Below are 26,990 nucleotides of genomic sequence, written 5' to 3'. Positions count from 1 at the left end.
GCAAAGGAGCAACTGAATAAATAGTCCATTTTCTTGTGGCTGCTCCTGGTTTGTGTCTTTATCACTGCACCTTGGTCTCAGGTACGAGGTGAGTGGATTAGATGTTTGTTTCCTTCCAGGAGATAATTGGATCCTCTAATAAGTCTTTCTGGCCACTCAAAATGCACAGGAAGATCATCAGATATAGGAAAGCTCTGGCAGTAAGGGAGGCAGCCCAGTCAGGGCCGTGGTTCTTCACTTGGGCAGAGGTGGGATGTCAATGCAGGGCTCATGCCACTGTTCCAGGCTCCCTCTCTTCCATAAGGAGTGTGCTTGGAATTCAGGGAGCTTTTACAGATATAATAGATGTAGAAGTTGTGGTCCCACTTTTAGTTCTAAGAGCCTCAAAGTTTTAGAAGTGTACTACAAAAGGTGTCCAGTGCTGGCAGAATCTCCATACCTTAAAATGGGATGGTTTAAAATAGTCTTATCTATTGTTTTTTTTTTGAAAGAGTAGTTCCTCTTACTGAACAAATATTTTCTCTCGAGTCTTATCTGTAAGGCTACCCCAGTGTGGTCTTTCCACCTTCCATCCCAATGGGGGAAGAAAATCAGAAGTGAGCATTTTGCATTGCAGCACGGACAGAGTTTATCAATTCTTGCACAATCCCTTTGCCTACGAGCAGGTTCAATAAAGGAGCAGGGTGGAGCAGTGGTGGAAATGGACCTGATTTATACTGGTGAGCTTCCTCCAAGAATTCCAGCATAACCATCAACAGTTTCTCCTCGCAGGAAAGTTGAGCAATTCATTCTTACCCTTTGAGGAGTTCTGAATTATTGAAGAGCAGAGGATCTTCTGCTGGGAAAGGCTGGAATTCCCCGCAGTCCTCTTGCTGGGGATGGTTTAATCAGACAGATTGTTTACATTCTGTGTCTCAGCAGAGGCAATGCTCAAACAGCAGTGGCCTTCAACTGGGCGCTGTAGCATGGGGGTTTATTTTGTTTTGTTTTAAACATCGGCATACCACCAGTTTTACTGGGAAATGGCCATCTGCAAACACCTGCAAGCTCCATGAAATAGGCCAGAGAGGGAAGCATCAGCAGCTGCATCTCACAGAGGCAAAATGAGACAGCAAGGGGGTCGTGTTTCTTCTCCAGAGGTTTCTGCAGGGCTGGGATTTGGCAGCAAAGGTGGGCTAGGAGCACTTGGACTCCTGGAGGATGAGACCTTGCAGCAGGAGGAGGTTGAATGTTAGTCCAAACTCTTCTCTGAGCCTCAAACACTGATGGTGGAGGCAGAGAAGCAAAAGTCTTTTTGCCAAAACCTTGTGTTTTGCCTCAAACTGTGAAGGCCAAACTGTTCTGTGAACAGTTTCTGTGCTCTCAGACTTAAGAGGGCTCAGACTGAATGAAATGGGAGTTATGTATTCCATGAGAGAGAGAATAAGGAAATGAGATTAGGACAGTTCTCCCTACCACCTCCCAAGTCTCCACTCCCTCAGGAGGAACATCTTTTGCACCTATATCAACAAACCAAACCAACCACCTATTGCACTTCTGTATGTCCAAAATTGGCCATAAAACTTGAGTCAAGATTTTAACTTGTTGTTCAGATACTTTCTTTTTTTTTTTTATTCCTCTTTGGTGTGTTCTGGAAGTGATGTATTTCCGCTCCCCATGCTCAGGATTTTCTGTGCCTCACTGAGGAGGATGCACGCAAGTAGGCAATGTGGCCAACATTCTTCCAAACCCCAGCAATCCAACCAGCTGTTCAGCAGGACTGTTATTTATTGAGAGCTGTCAATGTGTTCAACACATGGTGTCCTTTGCCCTGTCGAGCCAACAGCCTGGCTTTTATGGGTTTCTCTGACACTTGTCACACACTGGTGACAGGACAAGCTGGAACAGGCACACGGGTTTATGTGGACAATATTCTAGAAGGGCATTGCAACAAGATGTTCTATAAGGGAAGGAGGGACAGAGACCAGTTGGCAGAGGAGAAAACAGAGGCTGTTGCAAAGGGTAGAGGTTCCTTTTTGGCTGGTGCTTTCGGAAAGAGAACAGAGATTTCCTTCAGTGATAAATTAGATGCTTGGGGAGAAAGAAAGGGTGTTTGTTTCAGCAGTGATGCAACTCCTGTGTGAGAGAAGCAGACTCCCTCTCCTGCTAATTCCAGCTGCTGGTTCTGTGGAAGTGCACAGGAAATGCTTTGGGGTTTTAGTTGCTCCTCTGCGATTGCTGCGAGGTGCCTTCAGCTCTGTCCTTTCCATCTCCAGAGGTGGGATGTGGCTCTCAGCAGCCTGCAGAGAGATGCTGTTGTAAGGATGAAGAAATGTCATTAGTGCAATGCTTCCTTTGCACCAACAGGCTGGAATGCTCAGCCAAGATGCCCTGTTGGCCAGGGTCGTGCTAGGTTCCTGTGCTGTTGTAAAGGGAAGACTGAGGTGGTAGAATGCCAAAGAGACAGAAAGACAGGGGGCACATCTTGCCAATCTCCTACTTATCTATTTGTCCCATCTTTTTTTTCTTGACTTGTGTAAGCTCGCATTCATGAGTATCACAGGTATTTATTTTCCCCCACTGAAAAACAGAGCCATTGCCTGAACAGTGTGACTCTGGCCACATTCCCTCCTATTCAGCACAATGCAATCTTGGCTCTTTACTAGTTAATATTTTCTGTCAACAACCTGCAAGGAAACAAAATCAGTGCTGATAAAATTTGCAGATGTTGCAGAGTGCAGGGAGTGGTAAACAATGACCAAAACAGGACTCTCAGTTGGGTGTTTTCAAAAGCTGAGAACATGAAAACTATGCATTAGAGTAAAGCCAAATGTGAAGTCATTCATATAGAGAGAGGGGCAGCAGGTCACACACAAAGGATGGATGGGAGGAAAGGATCTTTCACCTGGAAGCTGAATGTGGAGCAGCAACTGCCTGTTGGAATAGATAAAGCATGTAAGTGTGAGCTGCCAGTGTGGGGCTGTGGCCAAAGGTTTGGAGTCATCGTTGGCTGGGTAAACAAGGAGATATTGAACAGGACTGGGGAGGTTGTGTTACCCCTGTAATGACTCTGGAGTTGCTGTTGGCAAAGCACTTTGTCCTATTCTGGTGTCTACAGTTTAAGAGGGATATTGTATGGAAGAGGATTTAGAGAGAAAACAATCAGCAGTGACAATAATTATATGATTTGTAACAAGTCTTGAAATGTTAGACTCAAGAAGATTAGGAGGTGACTTGATCACCATGATCTTTAAATTAATGTTTTAGGAATATTAAACTGATAATTGTGGGTTGGAAATGAATACTAGAGGATATGAGTAAATCCAATGAATCCAGTGGAGAATAAGCGACTTTAGAACAGAGTATTTTAGCAGTGTTTTAGCCTTGAGAGTAGTCAGCAATTGAAAAACCTTTCTGAGCAGAGTGGTGGAATATCTGTCACCATAGCTTTCAATATAGAACTAATTGTTTTTCCAAACTGAAAAGTCTTTAAAGAGGAATTAATTCAGCGATCACCCATATTGTGTCTAAGATCTTCTAATGTCAGAGTATTCTGAGGTTTTTTTCTATTACTGGAAAAATGGTTGAAGCCAACAGTAAAGCACAAAAAGCACTAAGACACTAATTTAAAATCTTTTAATTTCTGTCTTTTTAATTTCCATGGACCTTCCTTGACACTGGTAGGATATTTGTGATTACCACAATATTTCCAGCTGATTGTAGGGTTTCCTCACCATCACTGCAGTTGAATTGTAAGGCTCTGTTTCATATGGTATTTTTAATCCTGTTTAGATATTGTCACCTTTTTCCAGAATGATGTGCTGAGCAATGGCTTGACTTCTCCCCTCTGAAACAGTCCAGTGCACTGTCTGAAAACCACCTGAAAAACAAGACTGAAATCTTTTCTCATTGAAGGTTGTAAGAGCTTTATTGCTGACCTCAATGATGCAGAGAGTTTACTTCCAGAATAGACTTGGCGAAGAAAAAAATAAGGTTTTCCTCTAGAAGCAGGACTATTGACAATGCCAGGAATGTGATGCCAACACAGAAGACCCTTAAAAACAAGAAGGCAGAGAATAAGTTGGGGGTGACTTTAACTTGTCATCCCCTTGCTGGGTGGTCTGCCTCAGTCTCAGGGCAGAACACCAGTCAAGGGGATGCAGGATACTGGAATGACCTATTCCTGTGACTTTAGCTGAGTTGCAAGCATTGACCAAAACCCTGTCAAAGGTAATTAGTGTTCTGAGACAGGATTTCATTTCATTTGAGCCATCCCCAGCTGAAGACTGTTCCTCAAAACTCAAATTATGCCAAGTGCTCCAAATGCCCCAGTCTGCTCCCTCCAAGCCATGTGCACATGTATATATAGGCCCCTGCACAGAGAAAATTGTGCCTGTACATGGTATTTGGTTAGTCTTCATTGCTCTACTTCCAAATTTAACCAGAAGTAGAAGGGCTGAAATAACATAAGAAAGGTTGGACATATGATATTTCCTGCTGCTCAGCTAAATACAAGAATTGCCAAAAATCTTCCAAGGTAGCTTGTTTCTTTTACATTTTTCTCCCAGTTCTGCAGACTTGAGAAGGTCAATTACTTTCGAGAAGGATTTAGCTTTGGCAACACTTATGGAAAGCGAAGCAGAATTGTGACCTTTTGGAGGTTTGCCCATCGCTGTCCAATCTTGTCCTTTAAGAACTAAAGGCTGAATTTTCACAGCTACAGTCTTCGGTTTAATAGGTGTGAATTTGTTTCTGTGCACTTCTAAGACATCATGAGTATCTGTGTGAGAATTTGCTTTTAGATGTCTATTTATTTGTGCTCACAGATCAAGTGATCACTGGTATTTGTAGAGCAGAAATACAGGCTCAGGTATTTCCAGGAGGAAAATCATACCAAAACAAATGAAATTGGATTCAAACCGAGCAGAATAATAAAGCTCTAAAATTCTATACTTAGGTTAGTATGTGGTGACTCCAGCCTATCTGGAATGCATACTATAATAGTTATATCATGTTAGAGTGGCAGGTTTTTTTGTTTTTTTTTTTTCAGTAGGATGCTTCCTAGAAAGCAGAAATATCTCTGTGGTTTGTGTATGGGTTTGGAACTTGTGTGCAAGTATGGAGCAGGGAATTTGAGGCATGAAACAGTCAGGATTAGCGAAGGCCCGGATCCCTTTCATAAGCGACAGCAGAAAACAGGCAGGACCAGCTCCCTTCTCCCCACTGCTATTGCAGCCTCCTCCTCTGTGGATTGTTTTGGAATCAGTTCTTTGAAGGTTGATAAATGCCTCAGCTGTTTCTATCAGTACAGGAAAGATGCAGTCATATGGGAAAGCCAGATGAAATAAGATATTTGAGTCTGGATAAGATCTAAGATATTTTTACAATAAGATATTTAATTTTCACAAGGTAAAGTCCTTGCAGGGTATAAATCAGCATAAATGCACTGGAACTACTCAGTTTTGCACTCACAAAGTGTCTGCCCAAGAATGTTCTCAAAATCCAATTAAATAACTAGAACTGTTTCATGTGGAAATGCCCCTCAATTACAAAGACAAGTCTAAGCTATCATGATGTGATTTTTACAGTCTCCTCGCAGGGTGCCCTAGTTTGCATTCATGGAATTTTTTGTTTTTGTTTTGTTTCTGTAATAATGTGGATGTTGGCCATCTGTCTGATCCTGGAAAGGTTGTAAGGTTGTCCCTGCTCCCCAGGTTCTCTTCCCACTCCCTCATTGATCATAATGTTTGATTTAGGTGCCACTAGATTTCCTCCTTTGTTCTCCAGCCCTAACCTCCCCCCTGCAAACACACATGCATTGTGCAATGGTGTAAAAGCTCTCCTGGCTGCAGCTGGGAGTAGTAACTGCTCAGCTGGTTCCAGCGTTGCCCTAAAGCTGCTGTAAAGGTCAGAGACAAGGGAATTCTAAAAAGCAAAACAAGCCGTGTTGTTGTCCCCCCTTTAATCCTGGCTGTGTGTTTTGATCAGCACCACAAGCCATCTCATGTGCAGAGCTCCACTTCTCCCAGCCCTGTGTTTGTGGCCGTCCAGGGCAGCGTGTCGGGCGCTCTTCCAGCCCCGCTCCGCGCTCGGGCGCTGCCACAGCTGATTGACTTGCACTGCTTGTCAGACACAAAGCACATTTTGAAAGGAAATGCCATATTGAACTCCCCGTGAGCTGATGGGTATTGTGCACGGTCATCTGATGGCACAGATGTGCCCCTAATAATCCTTCCAGGAGGGTATTTCCTCCTGGGATGCTCTGGCCATCTGATCTGCTCTGAGGTATGCTGACCTATCTTGACCCAGTTTATGATCAATTCTCTCTGCTGTTTTCTAAAAGGAGCCCAGAAATATCTCTTTATCATTTAGATTGCCTGGAAGTTATGGTATTCTGTGTCTGTTCTTTCCACAGAAGATACTCTGTGGTTGCTCTCAAGCATTAACTCTTACAAAGGAGGGGAAAGCCATCCAGTGTGAGCAAGAGTAAATTTCTCTGTAGAGCTTTGATAGCTAATCAGTGTTTGGCAAACAGCGCAGGGAGGAAGAGGAGATGTGGATGCAGAGGTGACTTGTGTTCCACCAAACATTGCTGGGTACTTTAATCTGTGTGAGACCAGTGACCCTTCTGCTGCTGTGCCTTTATCTTAGTGTCCTTTTTCCCAGGTTTGTGTGTGCTGTGCTTGTATCTGTGGAAGATGAATGGTTTCCATGCATTCCTCCTGATGTGTATCCATGTGTTTTGCAACACCTGCTTTTCAAGTGGGAATGGTGTTAATGCTGGATTTCTCTGGGGGTGAATCAGCTGCCTCAGGTACAATGGGAGGGTTAATTTGTAATCTGGTTCTGCTGGGCAGTGAGCAGAGATAAGCTTGGGAGTTCAGAGGTGTGTGATGATCCCTTTCAGCCAAACCAACAAACTTACTCAGTGCTTTCCGTTCCTGATATTTGAAGGTTATCTGTGTTTTCATAAACACTAAACTCAACTTTTTAATAAGGCAACACTAGAGTGTCTAAATTGGCAGCCAAAATCCTGAATTCTTGTCTGAATCAAGCTGGATGCAAAGTTTCCCATATTTGTGACATATAGCAGCGATTCCCTGATGGAACATCAGAGTGTGACTTTAAGCAGGATCCAAGAGAAGCCTCTCTCTACTATTTTCACTGTTCCTATGCCTGTGTGTGTTAAAATCATCTCTAATAACATGTACTGGTTTTCCAAGCTTCATCCAAAAATACTCAGTTGTTTCTGAGAACAAGGCAGGAGAAATAAATAGTTTTGCAGGTATTACAATATCCTGACCTTTGTCTGAAATGTTCCCATGATCCCAGACTTCACAGCGGGGACTAAAGTTTGACCCTTGTGAAGGATGTGCAATTTTCTGTCCATCTAAAAGGCCGCCTAAAGCTGGTTATTAGATCATAAACAGTTTATTCGCCAAGCACCAGTCTCCAGTGGTCCTGCAGCTTTATTGTGAAATGCTTAATGAGATCTAGATAAGCAGCAAACCTTCCCACTAACCCTTGTTTACGCTGAGGTTGTAGATGAAGGAGCCCTTGGAAAAGCCATACCCAGACCTGGGCTGGCCCTGTTATAACAGTGCAAGGACTCAGCTCCTTCTCTGCCCTGTGCTGTGTGCTCACTTACACCTCAAAACCCTCACAATCTGTAATTTCTCACTAAGCCCAGCCTACCAGATGTATTTGCAGTAAGCTCTTCTATACTGTTAGAGGGTGCATTCCCCACAATAGGCTCACTGGAGTGTCACTAATATGATTGTCCATGCCAGTGGCTGCTCTCTTGCAGCCCACATGATTTTGTTATCAACAGGGAAGGATTTATGTAATGTTCATAACTAACCAGCCACTATAAATTCATGTTTTGCTGCTGTAGTTGTTCTCACCTCCCTGTTTTCAGACTTCAAGGTGTGTCATTGAGCAAATGAGTGACTGGGAATTTGAGAAACAGTACACAATGTATGCTTAATTTGATGCTAAATTACACTGATATAAAGATTTTGATTGTAAAGAGCCTTGGGCTAAATTCTCAATGTTAATTAGGCATGGCTGTATTAGACTGTATTTCTACACGATGAAGTTCTTGTCTTTCATGGCAGAACAAAAAGAACTCCGTCCTGCTCTCTCAGATCTAAATCCTCTGGCACAGCTTGTAAAGGATGAAGTCTGGTGTGAATTCAGCTAGATTGATAGCAGCAGCAAACATCCCCTTTTTGCTCTTTAAGTAGTACGTTGCCACCTGAGCAAGCCTTAGGTGGTTTTCTTGAACGACTCCTTGTCTCAGGGGGTGACCTCAGGAGGCCTCTGAGCTGTGGTGGAAATGGTATAGACAGAGATGTTGCCTTAAGTATGCTGGACTTTGAATTATTTAACTGTTGTGGAAAGAAGTGGGGCTGGGGGAAGCATAGCAAAGAAAAGGAGAGATTATTTCTCCCCTTTGAAAAACTATATTGGGTTCAACGTCACACCATGAAATATCCAGTGCAGAACTCAAGAACTGCTCCAGTGGATCTTCACTGACTTATCCAATTGCATGGAACATGGGGATACTTAACCCAAATCTGTCGGTTTTAATTATTTTCCTCTGGACAGATAAAAGCTTTCTATAGGTTCCTGTAGAATATTTGCTCTTTCAAGCGTTCTTCTGCTCTTTGATACTGAACGATTAAAGCATGCTAAAGAAAAAAACAGCCCCAACCTTTAGCTCCCTGTTCTTGGGCCCCCTGACTGCAGCTTTGATTGTTGACCTAAATTCCCCTTTCATAACTGAGTCCTGTCACCTCTGGTTGGAGTCTCCCAGCAAAACAGGCACAGCCAACTTTCAGAAGTGCAGGGCACTGTTTTCTGTTCTGCCTTGTGTGGCTCTGACGGCTCCGCAGCACCTGATGTGTTCAAAGTCAAACTGAGCTCCCTCTTCCCCTTCCCCCACCTCACCCTCCTGGAAATGAAACCATAACAAGGTTTGTTGTTTTTTTTTTTTTTATTTTTACTTTTGCCTTTCCCCCTCTCACTCTCCCCCCCACTTCCCATTGCTCAGCAAAGAGAGGAAACTTTTCCTGCATGAAGAATGAAATTCTTAATTCATTCTATGGCTGGGTTGGTTGCTGCAAAGATTGCTGTTGTCCAGACATAAGAAATGGCACTGAAGTGAGAGAAGGAGGCCCTGGAGGATGTTATTTATAGCATTATAGTGGGTTACAGCAGCTTGTATGGGCTACTCCAGCCTCTCTTCTGTCAAACTCTGCCCACAGAGGGCTGCCTCTGGCTCCAGCAGCCTCCAGCTGTGAGTTCCTGTTGCTCTGCTCCCATCCCAGTTACAGCAATGCCTCCTGTCCTCACCCAGGGCTGTCTCCCACAAGTTCAGGAGCTGATGTTCCGTGCTGTGCTCATGCTGCCAAATCCTGCCCAATGCACAGAGTCCACGTAAGGATGTGGCTCTATTTAAATCCCCAGAAAAGTCATGAAAACAAAGTGGGTCATAAATGCTGGCGTTGGTTAGGGGGTCCTGGAAGAGGTCAGCTGGACAGTGATGGTGGAGCTCTTGTGGGTCAGTAGCCAAGGAACCGAGATTTTGCTTGTAAAAGGAAAGAAGGAGACTGTCTTTCTCATTTTCCATGTTTGGCTTTTAGCTTTGAGCTGCTGAACTTGAATTATCCAGCTTTCCCCACTCTTTTGATGCCTAGGAATTTACTTTTCCTATAAGGGACAAACATCATAGGACTGGAAGAAGCCTTGTGGGCCATTGAAGTCTGTCTCTGGCCAAGCATAAAGGAATGTGGCATCTTCCTCTGTTTGTGCACTTCTCCAGAGTCCTCCAAGAAGTGACTCACTCCTTTGTGGGGAAGGGAGGCTTCCATACTATCACCTCTTTTTTTTTTTTTTTTTTTTTTTTTTCTTTTTAATTCAATATAAAATTCCATTTCAATCCCTTGGTCTTTGAGAACAAGAGCTTTAGAAGGAAAAAAGTCATTCAGACTAAGGAGTAAGAAGGGCTGTCAGTGTTCTCCTCAGCAGGAGCTCCATCCCTTTCTAGCAACTCAGGGCAAGCAGAAGTGAAGAAAACTCTTTGCTGCTGTATGAAACTTGTACATCTTTTTTTAATCTAATTTCTGTGGGGAAAACAAACATCAGTTTTATTTCACACCATTTCTTGGCTCAGAAACTTCAGGCACATTCGCCAAATTGTGGTTTTTCAGTCATTGGCTGTGTCTCATTTACCATGAGGCCTCTTTGGTTGGTAAAGAGATATTAAGTAGCTAAAAATGTCCTTTACTGCATTATTGTAAAGAATTCTCAGTGTAAATGAGAATTCAAACTCTGTACATTTTTCATGTAAATGTTGGTTGTGGTCACAGCTGACTTGAAATTTGGAGTGTCAACCATTATGCGGGGTGATTTTGCTCAAAACCAGCCTTGTTTGGGGTAAAAGAGGCCTCTTCTTGTTTAAAATGTTCTTAATTATGTCTGAGAAATAACTCATGGCTATGGAACCTTTTACTAAATTGAAATAAATTGTGAAAACATCAAATTATTCCGTTTTCAGAAGTTCTGGCAATTATTTCACATGCCCCTCTTCCAATGGCTCTGCCCTTATTAGTTGTCATAGAAGAAGTAATAAATTCTTTTATTATGACATCCAGTGTCCCAGCTGAAATGAGTTTCATTGTGCTGGGGACAAAATGGAAAAGTGACACTCCCTTAGCTGGAGGATCCTCAGTCAAAAGCCAAAAGTAAAGTGAAGGATTGGGAAAATAGGTGAAGCGTTCAAGCAAAGAGGGTCATAAGGAACTGGTACAGCTTGCAAGGGAGTTGGGTTTCTTATCCCAGCACAAGGGAGTGTGGGTTTCTTGTCCCTTTTTTTACATTTTTTTCCTTTCTCTTAAGAATAAAACAAACTCTTGCTGCTGAAAGGCTTGTGCTCAGTCCATCTTTTCATCAAGAGTTGGATGTCTGCAATAGTAAAAGTTTGAGAAAATAATACTATATGTGGCATAAGGATTCAGTAATAACCTTTGCCCTAAACTAGAAAATGCAAGGAACTGGAATAGTAGAGTGTTTTAGTTCATCAGCTTTCATACTGGTGTGTTCAGTGGTGTCCCTATTGTCACTGGATTTTTTCTTTTCCTGCCCTTCTTTGGCTCCCTGTAAATCTTGAATTGATGGCAGCTGTTTGAGCCCAACTCAAGACACATTGCATCACACCAGGGTTTAAAGGCTCAAAGGCAAGGGAGGATTTCTACTATTCTGTAGTGTTCCTCCAGCAGCTCCTCATGCTCAGCTGAGGTCAATCACCAGCATCATGCAGCACTTGAGAGAGAGGAAGATGTTCTTTAAATGCTGCCTGGGAAACTGGATTTCCATCCCACAATAATTTATCAGCTCTTTGGGGGAATATTTCTAGCCCTGGTCAATGTAAAGAGCAAAAAATTCTTGACCCTTAAAGACTGTATGGTGGACTTTCCTGGAACTGGAGACTTGTTCCAGGACTTCCAGCTGTCCATCCAACCGTGGGGATCTTGGATGCCTGAAGAAACAGGTGGAGCAGCTTATGTGTGTGCAGCTGCTTTGTGGTCCACAGACCTGGAGGATTTGGTCACTGGAGATGGCAAATGAGACTGAAGATTGTGGGGATTGTGGCAGGGATGAATTGTCCTTCTGTGTCTCAGTCAAAACAGCCCAGGGAGTCCCTGGGGTTCCCCTGGACATGTTGAGGACATGCAGATTCTCAGAGGGATTTGTTGGGACAAGCCCATTTCTGCATCACTTTTTCTTCTCTCACCATGCTGGCATTTCCTGGCAGGCAAAAACTCTTACAAAATGCCTGATCAGCTCTAATGTTCTTATTACAATAAGCTGAGATTTTATGACTTATTTGGGAGAGGGACTTGTCTTGCCAGCTGTCTTCTTATTCATTGCAGTATTATCCACCCACTATAATTGGACAATACCTTCATTTGAGATGCATAAAAATACAGACTTTTATGGGCTCTCATCCATCTGAAAATGAATACTTTGTAAAAGTATTTATTTCCTAAAGAAAAACTTAAAAACACTTCAAAAGCAGATTCCAGAAGGTTATTGGGAGCTTTGGCTCTGGTATCACAAGTTCTTCGGCTAAATACCCATCCCAGAAAATGTAATTTTTTTTTTTTTTTTAGCACATTTGTTTTTTCCTTGCCTGGTTCTCCTCCTCTCCTTTCTCATGATCAGAAGTAGCAGTATAAACCAGAAGCTGGTCTTGAAAAGGTTTTGAACTGAGTGCACCCTACAGATGAATAAACACATTACCTTCCGAACTCTGGGATCTCTCTTCCAAAGGAAACAGGAAAAGGGGGAGCTCAGAATCCCTAGCAAAATACCAGTGTGCAGAAAAAAGACCCGTTTAAATGTTTTTAACTTTCCCATCAGAGGAGTTTTTTTTTGCAGGGGGAGGAGGTGGAGAGGGGCAGGGTGTGAGGAGAAGGGGGGAAGGTGGGTGCTGGGAGAGGGGAGGAAAAATACAGTGAATGCTCCTGTAACCTTTGCTCTGTTGATACTAGACAAGACTGCACTGTTAATGAGTGATTGTTAACAGATGGCTCTTGAGCAACTTAGTCAGAAGCAGAAGATGTTATTTGGTTGTAGTGAGGGGAGGGTGAGGGTGCAGGGGTGAGGTAAGGGGATATTTAGTCTTTTCACGAGGACTGAACTGTCAGAGATTTATGATTTTCCTTTAGGCTTTTGGAAGTGGAGGCTCTGGGGAAGGATTGTTTTCTATGTGCTGATAGTAGAAAGGCCATTTGGTGCTGAAAGCTCCAATTATTTTGTTTTTGGTGAGGGGTGTCCCTGCAGCCCTTGGCCTTTGAGGACTGAAGGATGGAAATGTCTGCCTTTAATTTGGCGAGCCTTGTGTCCCAAACTGGGGAGGAGTGGGCTCTGTCCACTGCTTGGAGCTGTCTGAGGGCTGGGTGAGAGAGCTCTAAGTATGGATCTACCCTTTGGGAGAGAAATCTTTCCATGGTGCATTGAGTTGTTAGGAGGTGTGCCTGTGAGGGAGCAGGAACCTTTCTGAATGTCCATCTTTCTGTGCAAGTCCATCTGTGTGTATTTCTTGCCCTTCCCCCGTGTGGTGTATACCAGTGTATGCCATGTGCCTACTGGCTTTTATTGGGTATGGCTTTGAAGGCAGCCTGAACACATCCCATGAACTTAACAAGGTGACTGCAGCTGCTCAGTGTTTCTCAAAGTGTGCAGAATTTAGATTTTGTATTTATTTCCCTTCTGGACCTTATTAGACACACGGTTCAGGGGTATGAGGGATGAGTGACATCAGCAGGGATTGGTTCTCAAGACTGTTTTTGTTTTCAACCACTGATGAATGGCTTGAGGGAAGGGAAGAACCAAATGCACAGTCTAACGTTTTGCTGATAGGAATTTGCAGAAAAGTTTTGGACTTTGGTCAGGAAAAGAGAATCCCATTTGTACACACCACTGGCAAATCTTTACCTTTAATAGGAAGTCTTGACATGACCTCCCACAATGGTGCACTAGATGATCTAAAGTCTTCCTTGTGCACTAACTATCTAACAGATGTAGGTGAGTGTGTGTATATACATTTAGAGAAATTTATTTACACAATTTAAAGACTAACGCCTTCATTCTGTCATCCTTATTTATTCATATTTCTCTTTTGGGGGCACATAGGACTGTATGACAAATGTTCTTACACCTCCCGTGACCGAGGCTGGGTCCTGGGGATTAACACCGTCAGTGACCAGGGGAACAGAGACCCCCGCTATTTCTTCTCGCTGAAGACGGACCGTGCTCGCAAAGTCACCACCATTGCAGCACACCGCAGCTACCTCCCCAACCAGTGGGTGCACCTGGCCGCCACCTACGACGGGCGCCTGATGAGACTCTACGTGAACGGTGCCCAGGTGGCCACAAGTGGAGAGCAAGTGGGCAGCATCTTCAGTCTGCTGACCTTGAAGTGCAAGGTGCTCATGCTGGGAGGAAATGCCCTGAACCAGAACTATCGGGGTTACATGGAGTACTTCAGCCTCTGGAGGACAGCCCGGTCTCAGAAGGAGATCTTGTTGGACATGGAGCAGGTGATTCACAGGCAAGACACGCCCCTACCTCAGCTCGTTCTTCAAGACAGTTTACTGAATGTGAAAAGCACCTGGTCTCCCATGAAGGACGGCAGCAGCCCTCAGACCAAGTTCAGCTACCACCACGGCTATTTGCTGGACACCAGCCTGGACCCTCCTCTCTGCGGACAGACAGTGTGTGACAACACGGACGTCATCGCCAGCTACAACAAACTGCCCAGGTTCCGCCGCAACAAAACCGTGCGCTACCGCGTGGTGAATCTGTACGACGACAAACATCAGAACCCCACCGTCAGCCAGCAGCAGATCGAGTTCCAGCACCAGCACCTGAACGAGGCTTTCAGCCGCTACAACATCACCTGGGAGCTGGAGGTGCTGGAGGTGAAGAATTCTTCCCTTCGCCACCGGCTCATCCTGGCCAACTGTGACATCAGCAAGATTGGGGACGAGAACTGTGACCCCGAGTGCAACCACACCCTGACGGGGTACGACGGCGGGGACTGCCGGCACGTCCGCCACACGCTCTTCAACAAGAAGAAGCAGAACGGGGTGTGTGACATGGATTGTAATTACGAGAGGTACAACTTCGATGGGGGGGAGTGCTGCAACCCAGAGATAACAGAAGTCACCAAGACCTGCTTTGACCCATATTCTCCTTACAGGTAGGCAATTTGTTTTTATGATCATATTGACGAATATCTGTCTAGGTATTGATCATCCTGCTGGCTGTTGAACCCTTTCATTGTTGTTATTATGGGCTTTGGAGTTTAATGAATTAATTTTTTTTCCTCAGTATTTAGCTCACATTGCAATTCTCCAAATGCAATCTCAGTAATGGTCTCAGCAGTGTCTTACCCCTGAATTGGTATTCTCCAGCCAGGCTAAGGAAAATCTGTGCTAAAGACTGAAGCAGCCAATTTTGAGAGACCCATTAGGCTATGAGCAGCATATTGCAACAGTGCACAGTTTATTTTAACTCCAGACTCTGAGGAGTGGGGATTGGATGTCACAGAAAGCTCATGTGTATTTGGAGAGGGAAAAGGCCCTCAGGCATGAAACAGAACATGAATACTCTTAGGTAGACTTTAATTCTCTAGCACTTCTTTGAAGGTAGGTAGGTAACTCCATACTCCTACTTCTGTGTACAGCTCTCTGTGGGCACTACTGTGGAGGGGCAGCTGAGTCTGGGGGTTGTGAGGAGGGAGGTGGGTACCAGGTTCCTGTTGCACACTCTGGGTGAGTAATGAAACTCTTCTGTGCCTCTTTCTAAATATAAATGAGAACAGGGGTAATGCCACTTCATTGCAGGGCAGCTTTCTGTGGGTGGATGTGAGCTCATAAAATCCTCAGCTCCTCAGCTCAGGCTTCCTTGGGCTGCAGTTTGAGGAGTGACATGGTCAAATAAGTTGCATTAGGTGGGTACCACATACCTACAATTACTCCAAATTCATACAAGTTAGTATATTTAAGTAATAAGGTGTTTCTTGTGAATGAGTTAGAAATATAAGCACAGAAAAGATGAAGATTAAAGCTGAAATTCAGTTGTCTGCATTCGATGTTACAGCTTTTTTAGGGCAATTCATGGAGCCATAGAGGGGAAACTTCTAAATGGTCAGAATACCCAACACTAAAGTTGAGGTAAAGGAGGAAAGTACAAGCTCTTCAGGAGTCCCTTCCATTGCAGCAATTCAGGCTATATTTATAGCTTCCTTAATAGAGAGAAATTTTTAAACAACATTATCAGCTCTACTGGAGCTTTAAATACACATAATTAAGTTGGAAAGAAAAGCCAATTTTTTTTTACTCCAGCAAGGTTGTTGTCTAAAAAATCCTTCTAGCTCAGTTTGACTTCAGTCACTTACCAGTGAACAAAGCTCAAATGAGGAAATTCTTTAAATATTAATGCTTGAAAATATTGAAAAGAAAAATACCAATTTTTAATACTGTTCAAATGAAGAGGAACTCAACTAAGCAAATATCATCAAAGGCATAATTCAAATTGGATTGCTTTAACACTGTAGTTCTGAGAACTCGAGGTGCTAGCTATAGCAACTAATACAATTTTTAGGAAAAAAAAACCACATTCTTTTTAATCTGATAGTGGCCTTTTATCACTTGTTCTGTGGCCAGCATGATACAACTTGGAGACAACCACCTGGCTGAGCTTGTCTGGAGGACTTAGATCTCATGGCCTTGATCTCACAGATCTTCTATATGTTCATTTTGACTTGAGAAAAACCTCCTCTTGACCTGAAATAGTAGGGGAAGCCTGAAGATCTTCTTCCACAGCCTAGAGCCTTTTGTGTCTTTTTGGTAACAGACACATTTAATTTATTTATCTTTGCACAGACATTGTATTGCCACGTTGATCATTGGCAATGAAACCACGGAGGGCAGTAGGAGAAATTCCATGTCTCTGGAGCCTTTATTTGGTGGCTGATGTGCTTTGGCTGTGCTCAAAATCACTGCTGTGGTGGGTGTTTGTACTCAGTGAGGCAAAATAGAGCAGTTAGGCCTGTGGATTTATCACTGAAGTTTGTAAGCCTGACTCCCACTGCTTTGGGAATTTAGGTTAACAAATACAGGTTTAGGGCAGTGATTTTGGCAGCAAAACCTTCAGTGACTACAGGGGTGAAGATTCAAGCCCTGTGTTTGGCTTTGGTATTGCTGTCAGCCTCTGAGAGATTTCTGTGTCAATTAGTGACAAAGTAAAAATTTGGTTGGCACCATCTGGGCCCATTTTGCATCCCCAGCCCCTCTTGTCATTGCTTTCATTGGCCAAGTGTCCTCAGTCCCCTCTAGTGCAGACCTTGCACCACAGCAGTGAAGATGCTGCAGCCATGGAGAACTCACATCTCATTTCAGGTACTACCTCTGCCAAAGTTCAGTCCAACAATAGCAGAAGAAAGGGGCAAGATCCTTCAATCTGGTGAGGAAAGGGAGGGAAGAAAGATGAAATGGTGCCAATAAAATTTTTCCTGAACTTTATTTATAAAGACTTTTCAGAATCTTCCTTGGTACTGGGCTTTGTTCCTTCACACCCTCAGTGACAGCATTTGCAGCCAGCTGTTCACCACGCAGAGCTTATTCATGAAATACTTCTGTCCTCTGGAACCAACCAAAAAGTGCTAATACTTGACTAATGCTGTAATAAACAGGAACCCTCCTCAGTGCCTCTTTATCCCCAAAAGATGATTTATCTGTTCCCAGCCACTTTCCTTCTTATTATGAGTCCCAGTCCATGAAGCTCCATCCTGGGACAGAGTTGCTCTGAGCCTTGATACAAAAAACACTGTGGGTGCTTTGTGACTAAGTGATTCCACTGGAACAATTCCAAGACACCTCTGAGCTGTGTTACAATTTTCTTGTGATCTTTTTGGGCACCTGGGACAAAGGGCTCAGGTACTTTGATGGTGTCATTCATTCACTGTGGTGGTGAAACTCTGGTGACTTCAGAGCTGATCCCAGCAGCACAGCTGGTTGGTTTCTTTGTTTCCTGCCTGTCTTTGTGGCACCGCTCCAAAAATATTTAACTCCAAAAAGCTGATGTTCTGTGCCATGGTGAGGTGGCAGAGATTTAAGTTTGTCAGAGGGACAGCAGTAAGAATGGGAATTCTGCTCTCAGAGCTGCTCAGCAGAAAAGCCGTAAACATTGTGGTACCAACTAGATCATCTCTCCTCTTTTTTAATAGCCTGCAGGGAAAAAAACAAAGGACTGGTTATCATTAGCCACACAGCAGGCTTTATCCAAGAATATCTGCCTCACTTCTTTTCATTAATTTCATGAGAGTGGGACAAAATGTATTTTGTCCCAGCAGAAGGTTTGCAAATATTGTTCTGCTTTTTTGCAATTCCGGGAAATTAGAACATGCTAAGATCATACAGTTTGGCCCAATACAAAGGGAAGGAGCAAGAATAAACACCCATGCCAGAAAGACTCATTCTTTGTGTTATTTGGTATATTGCTGGTTACAAAACAGGGAAGACTTTGAGCCCATGACACCTACCATGGCTGCTTTTCAAAGAACTTGAAAGAAGAAGCAAGGGATCATAGGAAATCATGCTCGGTAAATGCCATTTGATGTGGTGAGTTCTTGCACCATCCTATGGTTAACTGAGACATTCCTTTTATGTAATATTGGGCTTGAACATCAGGCTTCACCACAGGATTACATGGACAGATAAGGAGGCATTCTCCTCGGTGCCTTCTTAGGAAAGCGTTGATGAAATTCCTGAAGCAGTAAAAGTACTGGAGTCTCTTCAAACTCCCTCAATCCATATGGCCTACCAAATACTTGCTGGAAATCACCCCAGAATAACTGTCCTGGGGACAGACTTTCTCAACATCCATATGTGTGTCCCAAAGGCTCACAGCCCTTCATTTCTGCCTAAACAAGGGACAGGATGAGCTGTACAAGCTCTGGTCCATTTGCAGCAAACTCAGGTTGGCACCAAACCAAGGAATCATAGAACCACAGAATAATTTAGGTTGGAAGGAACCTTAAAGATCATCCAGTTCCAACCCTCCCTGAGAGCTGGAGCCTCTGTGTCCTTTTCTAGCACTTGTATTGGACAGTTCAGCTCTGTTCATATCGTGTCACACCACATTCCAGGCATACATAAATTAGACTTAAAATACATGCCTGACCCATTTGTAGGAATTTCCATAGTGCTTTTGAGCAGCAGTGGGTGTGACAGAGCTGCGTGTGAGCACACTGGGCTAGGGCATGTGGGCCACAGCAGTAGCATCAGGAGGAGGAGGTGATGGCTAATCCATAGCCCAGGGCAGCCTCAGACAGGTGACTGAGCTGCACTTCAGGGCTCTTCCATGGAGTACCAGCTCAACCTCTTTTCCTTCTTTTGTGCTGGAAATCTCTTCCTGAGACGTACTTGAAAAATATGGTCAGCTTACTCTGGAGGAGGGAGGCACACTGAATGCCCTTTTCCAGGAGCTGAAGTTGTAAGAAACACTCCTTGATTCCCAATAAAGCACTAATTTCCACTTAATCCTAAACACTAAAAAGAACAGAAGAAATTCTTCAAAGCTCTTCAGTTCCGGAAGCTTGAGAACTTAATCCCCTGCCTTGAAGAGAACATTGTGCAGCTCTTGACATCAAGGATGCCTGCATTCACATAGGTATCAGACAGACATATAGCAAATACCTGAGTTTTTGTCTAGGGATTCAGTGTTAAATGCCCAGTTCTTTAATTAGCAGCTCCAGGGCTGTTTAGGAGGTGAAGAGTAATGCTGTCAAGGATGGAGCTGCTGTATCTTGGTAGTTGTCACCCAAAAGCCAAGTCCCAACAGGAAATCCTCTGTTCTCTCTGTTTATTCTGTCCTCTGTTCCAGATGTCAGGGATGTTAATCAGCTGGGAGGAGTTGCATCTGTTCCCATGCTAGCAACTGACATTTATAAGTCTAGTATTGAATTCTGATACAGACAGGACTGCAGTGCTAAAGAAACTATTTCTATACGATTCCACACCCTAGAAACAGTAGGAGTTTGCTCAATTTAGCTTGACCCACTGTCAACTTTTCCAACAGCTTTTTTCAAGAAACATTTTTTCGCCAAGACTCATAGAACTCATGGTTTCTTTCATGGATGTTATCCATTAAGGAAAAAGACCACTGTCTGGTCAAACTGCAGGATGCTTGGGATGAAGGGGGGCTATAAAAATCTATGGAGTAAACTATCAGAGATCCTTGTGGGAGACAACAGATTAAAGTATTATTATACCCCCAGTGCTGATGCAGACCTGTTTGTCTCTGAAACCTCACGTGGAAGATTTGCAAGTGCAGAGTCTGCAGATTGGACAGGGATTGAATTTGCCCCTTGCTGCTGGGCAACACCACATCCTCTAGGATCAGCTGCCCCATGGATGCTTTCCAGCAATACCTTACCAGCCTCTGGTTAAGCAAATGAGGTGCAAAGCAAATCCCTTCCCACTATCTGCAATGTGGCCATGGGTATGAGCTGGCGTATTCTCTTTGCTGATAATTCAGATTGTACCCTCTCTCACACAGCCCCACAGTTTGATCATGCCCAACAGGCCTTTTTCAGGTGCTGTGGGGCCTTGTATTAATCCCCCTGTTTTTCTCCCATAGCCATTTGTGTATACAACCTTTCTTCAGCTCTGGTTGTGGGGTGACCTTCGTGTTTTTAATTAACATCAGCTGAACCTCCTGTGTAAATTCAGGAGGATGCACTTTTCACACTGAAAAAGATGCACAGTATAGTTCTGTGGCAAGCTTAACCAGGTGCAACGTTTACATTTGCAATTCCCATTCTGTCCCTCAGACTTCTTTTCTGATAGGGATTTAAGCCCAATTCTTGCAAGCAATAGCTGCCCCTTGGGGGAACACAGAGCAGCCACCTCCACTGTGTTCCATTTACAGCACCCACAAACAAGGGCACATTTGACTTTGCCTCTCTCATAGACTGCTGGACTTGGGCAAACAGTATTTCACTTGGGCTTGTTTTTTGCAGGGGGCTGGGGAAACTGAGTGGATGTCTTGGTTTATCTTTTCTTAACTGAAGTGAATGAATTGTCCCTCAAACACCCCAGGATCAGGACAGTGTGGAGCTGTCCCATCACTTTTGTACCTGCCCACCACAAAGACACACTTGTGCAGAGCAAATGGTGAGGCCAATTTCACACTATATGTGATGTCTTCTCCTTTAGATGTAGGTTAAGACACCCACTGGCATCATCATATACTCCTAAAACTTTGTTTGTGGGTGATTTGAGAAGGATGGAGGGTCTTCAGAGAGATGCTGATCATAATTTCTGTAGAGCTCTGAGGGGATGCAGTGACACAGAGCCTCAAACAGACCTGTCAGGGCTACTGAGATATGCAGGAACCCCTTCAATATTTGCAAGGTGTTCGTGAAAGCTGTGCTGTAAAAAAGTGTGACGCTGATAGCCACTGTCACGTTTCCTCCCTTAGAGCCAGCTTCATTGAGAAGTAGGATGGACACATCCCCACCCCATAACAGGGCAGAGTATTTAGACCAGGAATACAAACCACTGCTGTCAGAAGCAATTGTGAGATTGCTCCATTGCAGCTGGAGCAGAGTTCCAGGACCCACATACTGTGGAGGAAGATTAGGAGCATGTGCTCTGCTGGGGTCAATGAAATCCCGTCCTTCTGTTTGGTTCGGAGTAGATTTGCAATTTTGAAGTTTCTCAGGGTAACTCAACTGAGACTACCTAGTTTGCATGTAATTTCAGTACTCCAAATTACCATAAATTTGCAAGAAGTTGTTTTCAGGTTCATTAATAATGGATGGGTGGCTACACCATCAGAGTGCTTGCTCTCAGCTTCCAAAAGGAACAGGGTGAGCTGCACTGAGGAAACTTCTTGGAGTACTTAAATGCTTGGGGTATGAAACTCTAATAAACCCTCAAAAAGCCAGGAAATTTGGAGTGAAGGCTGAAACTCCATACCTAGTGCACCCTACTGGGTCTTTGTATTTCAGAACATGTTACGTTTGTTCACTGAAATATCTCCAATATGGAACTCTTTAGGGTGGAGTTTCACCTTTAACTCTAAATTTCCTGGCATGTGTGAGTTTGAAGTACATGCTTAACTTCTCCCAAGTGCTGTTTTTCATTTTTAATTTCCTTTCTCTTTTAAAGGAGGGACTCTGCTAGAAGGACCCCTACTAAAAAGGGCCCCCACTGAAACCAAAATTAGAGTGTTTGGCCTAATTTGATCTTTCTGAAATTCTTCAGGAGAACCAGCTTCAGCAATTTTTTCTTTCTCTACCATTGTTTTAAAGACTCTTGTGGCCAGTCCACCCCAGTGAAAAAGATCAATAAAATCCACACCTTGCAGACCAATTATTTTAGAAGGTACCCAGATGTTTGAGTAATATATAAAAAATCTTGGAAATATAGAACATCTCCTGTAAATTGCAGTTAAAGATCTGGCCATGGCCATTGACAGGGGTGAGCTGCTTGTTGTGAAATGCACTATTTCCATTAATTTAGTCCTTGCAGAAGCAGCCCATGTTTGCTGTTGACACTTGTTGGTTACATCAGTGATGGTAAAAGAGTGGAAACAGCAGTGGTTTGGAATGAGAGCAGTGGCAATTACCTGCAATGCTTTTAAAAATAATTTTGGCCCTAGATGTTGAAAAGATGTGTCATCGCTGATTTGTGTGAGGGCAGCTTCAACAGGCTAAAGTTACAAGGCTTTGGAGAATAAAATTATTTTTGCTGCCTCAAAATGTATCTTTGGAGCTACACTGTCAGTAGATAATACAGAATAAATTTGTTTCTCATGATATAACATTGTTGTGTCAATAAATTGTGGGTTTCACTGAGAAGCTGTGGCAGTCAGTTTTCCCATCTCAAGACCCTCTTGGTTTTTCAAATCACTCCCATTATCTTTGCAAGGAGAATTGATCCTAGCAAGATGTCTCAGAGAAATTGGCAAAGTGCTGAATATATGGCATTGGGCTTGTGAGTTCCTTCAGCCTCAGGTCAGGTGTGCTGGGAGTGTGGAGAGCCCCAGCCTGATTTCCCTTCCCTTCCCTTCCCTTCCCTTCCCTTCCCTTCCCTTCCCTTCCCTTCCCTTCCCTTCCCTTCCCTTCCCTTCCCTTCCCTTCCCTTCCCTTCCCTTCCCTTCCCTTCCCTTCCCTTCCCTTCCCTTCCCTTCCCTTCCCTTCCCTTCCCTTCCCTTCCCTTCCCTTCCCTTCCCTTCCCTTCCCTTCCCTTCCCTTCCCTTCCCTTCCCTTCCCTTCCCTTCCCTTCCCTTCCCTTCCCTTCCCTTCCCTTCCCTTCCCTTCCCTTCCCTTCCCTTCCCTCACTGTGGCATTGCACATTTTGTGTGGATAACCCTGAAATTCAGAAGTTTTTGACTATTTTCAAGAACTCTAGTTCTCGCAAATGAAAATTCAAGTTGAAATCTGGGGACAAGTCCTGCCACAGGGAGCCAGGTCCTTTGTCACCCATCAGCAGCTCCATGCTGGGACTGGTACCCTGCAGCATGAGAGAGGAGGAGCAATTCCCTGTATCTTTTGCTAAGCTGAGTATTTCTCATTCCAACGCATAAAAGCACTTTGTCACTTCAGCAGGAGACGATATTCCTCTCCTTTCACCCTCTCCAGTATGGCCCCATCAACATCCTTGTGTTGTATTTCCAGCCTCGACTTTGTAATACAGATCACAGCTGGTTGGTTTGAATTTCCCCTGAGTTACCCAGGATGCTGCTGAAAGCACAGGAAGAGCAGAAATGCTTTAATCAGTTAAATCAATCAAAAAAAAAAAAAAAAAAAAAAAAGGTAGACTAGACCTTAAAATTTACCCTGCAACCTTTGCTACTCGCTGTGATGACGTCTTTGTCCTATTTCTTTAAGTGCAGGATTTTATTAGGACTTGGCAGAAGGGTGAAGTGAGGAAGACACGGGAGGGGGTTTGCTGAGTTAAAAAAGGAAAAAGAAAATGTCAGTGAGAAAATGGAAATACCCTGATGTTCTCCAGCCTAGAGCTGGAGCCAGCCTCTCTCCCCCTCTTGCAGGGAAGGGGCTCCTTTTCCATTAGCTTTCCATGGCCATATTTAATCGGTTTGCTCTGACACGGAGCCAAGAAAGGGCTTTGCTGTGTGATGCCGGGTCCTGCGTGTGTTCAGGCATCCACAGCTGCTCCCTAGCAAGGGCTGCCTTTTGACTACTGAGGTATTTTTTTATAGCCACAGAGGGCAACTATTAATAGATGAGATTTACCAAAACACAGAGCTACGCAGTGTGGTGTGGAGGGGAAGAGGGGAAACCTGTGGGATTTATGTCAGGAAAATTCCATGTTGAAATTTTGCTGGAAGATGCAGTAAAAATGAATATGCCAAGAAGGGGATTTAATCTGTAACTTTGGGCCATGCCAGCATTTCTCCTCCATTAAGGATCTGCCCCATCACATGAAACATGTTGCTGAATTATTTCTTCAGCATTAAACAGCACAAAGTGTACAGAGGATGAAGATAAGACACACAGACACAAAAAATCAGCTTTTCTGAGATGTGATTAAATACCAAAAGGAAGCAGAGGCATTCCTGACCTTGGAGACATTTCATTTTGATCATACATGGGATTAGAGGTAAAATGTGAAGAATTCCACATTGTGTGGATGGGAGGAGCTGATCAGGAGTTTGCCTCTCTTGTTTATTGATTCATTTCTAATTTCTATGATACAATGTGATGCGGCTGGCGGCCCTGTCAGACACAAAATATATTTGCGTATTCAAGACAACAGGTTTGGGAGCATTGAGCAGAGGGGGTGAGACAATTAAAGCTGCTTTTGAAGTCAGAACTCAGACATTGATTAAATATCATAAAATCCAGATGATATCAATTAATAGACCCATCACTGTAATCATCTGCACATTTTTTGTGCACCTTCCAAAGGCACAATGGGGAGTTCTGTTCTCAGGCCAAGAAAAGATCCACTGACTATTGGGAGAGTGTGGGTATCAAAATCCCCTTTACACTTTGAAAAACTTTGCTTTAAGTTGCTTTGTGTTTCCTTAATTACTTAATTTGATTTTTTTAAATTGAAAAAGAGACAGGGAGAGATTAACTGGCGACAAATTTCAAGTAAATAAAGAGTGCTACACTCATTTAGAGAATGTGGGTAGACACCAGAAAAGCCAGAACTTAGTTTGATTCACGTGAGTGTCAGAGAGAATGGAAATATTTCCAAACTATCTCAACTGCTTAGGTTTGCACAACTGGCTGAGAGCAATTACAAAACAACATTTTTCTGTGATCTCCTGTTTCCCATGAGCTTGATGATGCTCTATTCCTGTCCTCAATCCCTGAAAATGGATCTGGAGGCAAACACAGGCATGCCTGAGGAATAGTCATAATTGCATAAACTTATATTATTCAAAACACCCAAATAAGTTTGGGCTTGGCATTTCTGGTTAAGGGGTTTTATTTTGCCTTCATGCTGATTCCTCCCAAAATGTGAGGTGTCACTCTTACTGCACTGAGAGCTGAGGATGAGCATTGGCTATTTGTAGTTGTTTCTCAGTTCCTTAGGGAACAGTTCCTGCCATCTGTTCACTGCAGGTATAGACATGACTGAGAGAATTAAATCTTAAAGTCTTTATAATTGCTGGGAAAAGGTTGATCCTTCCACTAGGATTTAGAGCATCAAGTTTAGAGCCCAAAAACAGGAATCTAAATTCATTCACAGTTCACATCAGGCTCCACCATCATGCTGTGTTCTTAACAATCATCCCACATTTCCTATTTTTAAGTACATAATGTTGTTCCAAATGGATGTTCTGTCTGCCTGGACTAAGCTGCATATCCCAAGCTCTTTGAAGTCCACAGAAAGATTGAACTCCCAAAGACCTTGGTCTTTGGCTTCAATCTCCCCATCCAAAGAACATGAGAAGCTGGGAGCCTTCCTGAGACAAAGGGTGATAGCTCTGAGGAAAGCTCCTATGGAACAGAACTGCACTGGAGTGAGCAGGAGAAATGTTCTGGGTAAGGATTGATGGCAACAGTTCACAGCATTATAAAAATCACTTCCCTTTTGCCTCCAGCATTTCTACCACGGCTGTGTCAGTGCCAAAACCCAGAACACAGTCACTAATTCCTCCAGAATTGATCGGTCATGATAAACTTCCAAGCACAGAGTAAAATACTTCCTTCAGACACATCAGAGTGTTTCTCCCAGTTTGCCTGGAGAAATCTGTGCCGTTTGATTTCCCTCCCTGCATCCAATTTGATTCAGAAAAGGGCTGCAAGTTCCTGGCTCCCTCCTCATGCACTCACTATTCTTCTGACAGATTTACTTTTGGGGATAGATTTATTCTCATGTTTGTGCTATAAAATGTCCTATTTATAAAGGGTGATTAGACACTGGAATGAGCTGCCCAGGGAGGTGGTGGAGTCACTGTGCCTAGAGATGTTTAAGGAAAGTCTGAAGGTGGAATTTAGGGCCGTGGTGTAGTTGACAAGGTGGAGTTTGGTCATAGGTGGGACTTAAAAACCTCAGAGGTCTTTTTCAACTTAATTGACTCTGTGATTATGTCTTAATTCACGCTCAAACCTTCAACAATTCTCATCTTGATTTTTATATCCCACTGGGAACAATACCTGAAGAATTTCTACTTTTTGATTTATAAAACCATCATGAGGAGATAGTCTAATAGTGCTTGCAGGATGCCTTCTCTTCCCCACAACTGAATAAGGCAGGATGTCAGGTTTTGCAAAGTGCTTGGGCTGGCACAGAGTTGTGGAAGTGAGGGAATTCATAACAGTCCCCTCTGCCTATGACAGGGAGGTGCAAGACATCTCATGCTAACAAAGGCTTTGTGAGTATGGGTTTGTGTAATTCGGGGTCTATGTGCAGGGACAAAAATGACAATCTGCAGTTTTTGCTGGACCCTTTGCAGAGTTGGTTTTGTAGCCATTGAGATCTTAAGTGCTGTAGAAGTGGTTAGTGACACATCACCAATAAATTACAGGAGCAAACCAGAGCAAAAGCTGATGTGTGGCTGAATGAGCAAATACAGTGCAAATTTATGGGCAAATTAAACTGCATGGCCTGTCCACAGCAGTCATGATCAGGGCAAAAGTTGCTCAAGAAATTTGCCATAAAGGAAAATTAGAGTTTTCCCCCTCTTGTGCTATCATTTGGCAGTGGAGAACAGATCTTTGCATTCTCACAGCCCTCTGCAAGAGGTCTGGGTTTGATTCACGTGGATCCACAGGCTTGTGGTGCCAAAACAGGCAATTTCTGCACTCGTGTCTGAAGGCCAAATATATGGGTATGATTTCCTATAGTTTACAGTTACATGCTGGATCAGAGCTGTGCGTTTCATAAGCTGCCAGTCCAATTTAGCAGGGTCTTGGGAAATGCGTCCCCCAGGGAATGCTTACAATCAGC

The 26,990-nt window shown here is 43.6% G+C and overlaps 1 protein-coding gene across 1 annotated transcript in view; it reads left to right on the top strand.

Moving 5' to 3' along the window:
• The window catches only part of PAPPA (pappalysin 1), a 173,690-nt gene that overhangs the window by 12,369 nt on the left and 134,331 nt on the right, over positions 1-26,990 (top strand). Inside the window, exon 2 of the mRNA XM_053996450.1 lies at positions 13,681-14,749. Coding sequence (XP_053852425.1) covers positions 13,681-14,749 — 1,069 coding nt within the window. The remainder of the gene's footprint in view (positions 1-13,680; positions 14,750-26,990) is intronic.

Source organism: Vidua macroura, chromosome 21, assembly GCF_024509145.1.
Source record: "Vidua macroura isolate BioBank_ID:100142 chromosome 21, ASM2450914v1, whole genome shotgun sequence".
NCBI lineage: Eukaryota > Metazoa > Chordata > Aves > Passeriformes > Viduidae > Vidua > Vidua macroura.
This window is presented reverse-complemented; position numbering and strand designations above follow the sequence as displayed.